This window comes from Merops nubicus, unplaced genomic scaffold (genome assembly GCF_000691845.1).
Source record: "Merops nubicus isolate BGI_N331 unplaced genomic scaffold, ASM69184v1 scaffold45279, whole genome shotgun sequence".
NCBI classification, from domain to species: Eukaryota; Metazoa; Chordata; class Aves; order Coraciiformes; family Meropidae; genus Merops; species Merops nubicus.
Genome location: NW_008632544.1, coordinates 262 through 2,835, shown reverse-complemented (window position 1 = coordinate 2,835; position 2,574 = coordinate 262). Strand labels below are relative to the sequence as shown.

Sequence of the window (2,574 nt, the reverse complement as noted above, 5' to 3'; positions counted from 1 at the left end):
GGACCAGCCCCTCCAACGCAACCTGCACACGGGAGAACTGCCTAGGTACAGGCACTGCCCCTGTGCACATCCTGCCACCCCACACTGCCCCTGTGCACACTCTGCCACCCCACACAGCCCCCGTGCACAGGCTGTCCCTGCACACAGACTCTGCCCCTACACCCCCTGCTCCCCACTGCAGCCCCTCTACACGCAGCCTCCCTGCCTCCCACTATGCCTGCCACTTTCCTTCCCCCAATGCACCCCAAAGTGTGTGCCCTCCTCACCCCCTGCTCCCCAAACCTCAGTCACATCCCTTTGCAGAGAGACCTGGGAGCTGCCCCAGCCCTCCCTTGTGCATGTGCTGTGCTGTGCTGGCCCCAGTACAGCGGGGGGACTGGGTGACCCTGGCTCCTGGGAATGGGGGACACTCAGCAGAGCACGGGGCTCAGCGCCAGGCACTGGTGCAAGCACTGGCCTGCAGCAGCAGGAGCTCACAGCCAGGGAACGATGGCACTCAGGGACACAGTGGCCCATGGTGAGACCCATGTGCCTCAAATGATGGCAAGATGGGCAAGGAAGATGAGGATGGTGAGGAAAAACAGGAGGGTGAGGAGGGTGAGGGGACCTGTGGTGCTTCCAGCGGGTTGAGAGCTGGCACAGGCAGGCAGGGGACAGTTGACACCCGTGTCTTCCCCACGGCCAGCGGTTCTTATCGTTCATGTTTGGGGGAGATTAGCTCGAGCTGGCACCCGTTCAGAGCAGGGGAGGAGGGCAGGATGGGGGGACTGAGCTTCTGGGAAGCAGAGCCCGGGGAAGCACTGGCAGGGTGGTGGGTCTGCAGAGGGGGCAACTGCCAGGGCAGAGGAGCCCTTCAAACCAGGGGCACGAGAATGACCGGAGCACTGGGATGTGGACAGGGATGTGTCTGAGGATGGAGGAAAAGCATTGGGGGTTCACGAGTGCTCCTTCAGGAGCAGGGGTGGTGTGGGCCAGGGTCTCCCAGTGCCGTGTTTCTGTGCCAGCAAGGTCCCAGCTCGCCCAGCGCCTGGCCACAGCGGGCACCATGCCCCACCCCTGCCCAGTGCTCCTCTCCTTCCTCTGGTGTCACAGCACAGAGCAAGCCCAGCGCTGGGGTCGTGTCCTATAACCCATCACCTGTGATCTAAAGGCAATGAAACCAGGTGCCCTGTGCTGGGCTGTGGCTCTGCCCACCCTGCTCCCACCCTGCCCGAGTGCCAGGGGCAGAGCAGGCGCCCAGGGCAGCTGTGGGGCCAATTCCCTGGCAGTCCATGGGGTGTTGTGGCTTGGGGGCTCAAGCCCAAGAAGAGTGTTTCTGCTTAGTGGTCTGTGGTAGGGTTTTTTTCACTCCATGAACTTATATGATTGCTTTTGGAGCTCATGTTGGCAGTCAGCTCCCACAGCATCCCCAGATGGAGCTAGGAGGGATTCATCCTACCCCTTTGGAGAATTCTTCAAGGGGGTGAATGTTTGGCTGGGTGCGCCCTTCCCTCTGCTCCTCAGAGGGGTGCAGGCATGGCAAGGCAACAGGCTGAACTCCATTCCTAGGGTCCTGCTACCAACATCGGCCACATCCCAGCCTGGGGTGGGTTGGGGTGGAAGCAGGCAGGGCCCCGGGTTGGGGGGAACCCAGGGAGCCCATAGCCAGTGCTGTCCCCTTGTTCCAGGACCAGCTCCCACCAGCAGAAGCAGTGTGACCGTTCAGCCCTCCCCAGCCCCCAGCCCTGGCACAGACAGACACGGTGCTGCAGCAAAAGGGTCTTTATTGATGGCACCCGGGCACGAGTGGCAGCTCATCTGTACTTCTCGGACAGCACGGCGGCCACGGCAGACAGGAACTTGTCAAAGGCAGAGTGCACCTCGGGGGTGTAATCCTTACCCAGGTGCACGGCCAGCACCACCTGCAAGCTCTGCGACAGCAGCTGCAAGGGAAAACAGGGCTCAGCACCACCACTACAGCCCCTGTCCTGGTCCCTGTCCCTCAAACTCTGCTCCTCATCTTCCATCCTCTGCCCTGATCCCTGTCTCTCAAAACCTTCCCCTCATCCTCCATCCCCCCATCCTGGTGCCTGTCCCTCAAGCCCTGTCCCCCTGTCCCTCATCTTCCATCTCCCCATCCCGGTCCCTGTCCTTCAACCCCTCTCCCTCATCCTCCATCCCCTGCCCTGGTCCCTGTCCTTCAACCCCTGTTCCTCATCTTCAATCCCCCCATCCTGATTCCTGTCCCTCAATCCCTCTCCCTCATCCTCCATCCCCTGCCCTGGTCCCTGTCCCTCAACCCCTGTCCCTCATTTTCCATCCCCCCATCCTGATCCCTGTCCCTCATCCGCTGTCCCCACACCCCTCCTCCCCTGCCTGCCTTGAAGTTGACGGGGTCGACACGCAGGTTGTAGGCGTGCAGGTTGCTGAGCTCAGACAGGGCCTGGCTGAGGTTGTCCACGTTCTTCACGGCGGTGCTCAAGGCGTTCATCACCTTCTTGCCGTGCGCCTTCACCTGAGCGGAGCCGGGTGACAAGTCGAAGTGGGGGAAGTAGGTCTTGGTCTGGGGGCAGGAAACGAACATCCTGCCGGAGA

At 61.8% G+C, this 2,574-nt stretch overlaps 1 protein-coding gene across 1 annotated transcript in view; it reads right to left on the bottom strand.

Moving 5' to 3' along the window:
* Positions 1-1,746: 1,746 nt before the first annotated feature.
* Positions 1,747-2,574, bottom strand: part of LOC103780274 (hemoglobin subunit alpha-D-like) — a 1,034-nt gene continuing 206 nt past the window's right edge. The window contains exons 2-3 of the mRNA XM_008947937.1: positions 2,360-2,564; positions 1,747-1,922 (exon numbers count right to left, since the gene is read on the bottom strand). Of these exons, the coding sequence (XP_008946185.1) occupies positions 1,794-1,922; positions 2,360-2,564 (334 nt within the window). The 3' untranslated portion in view covers positions 1,747-1,793. The remainder of the gene's footprint in view (positions 1,923-2,359; positions 2,565-2,574) is intronic.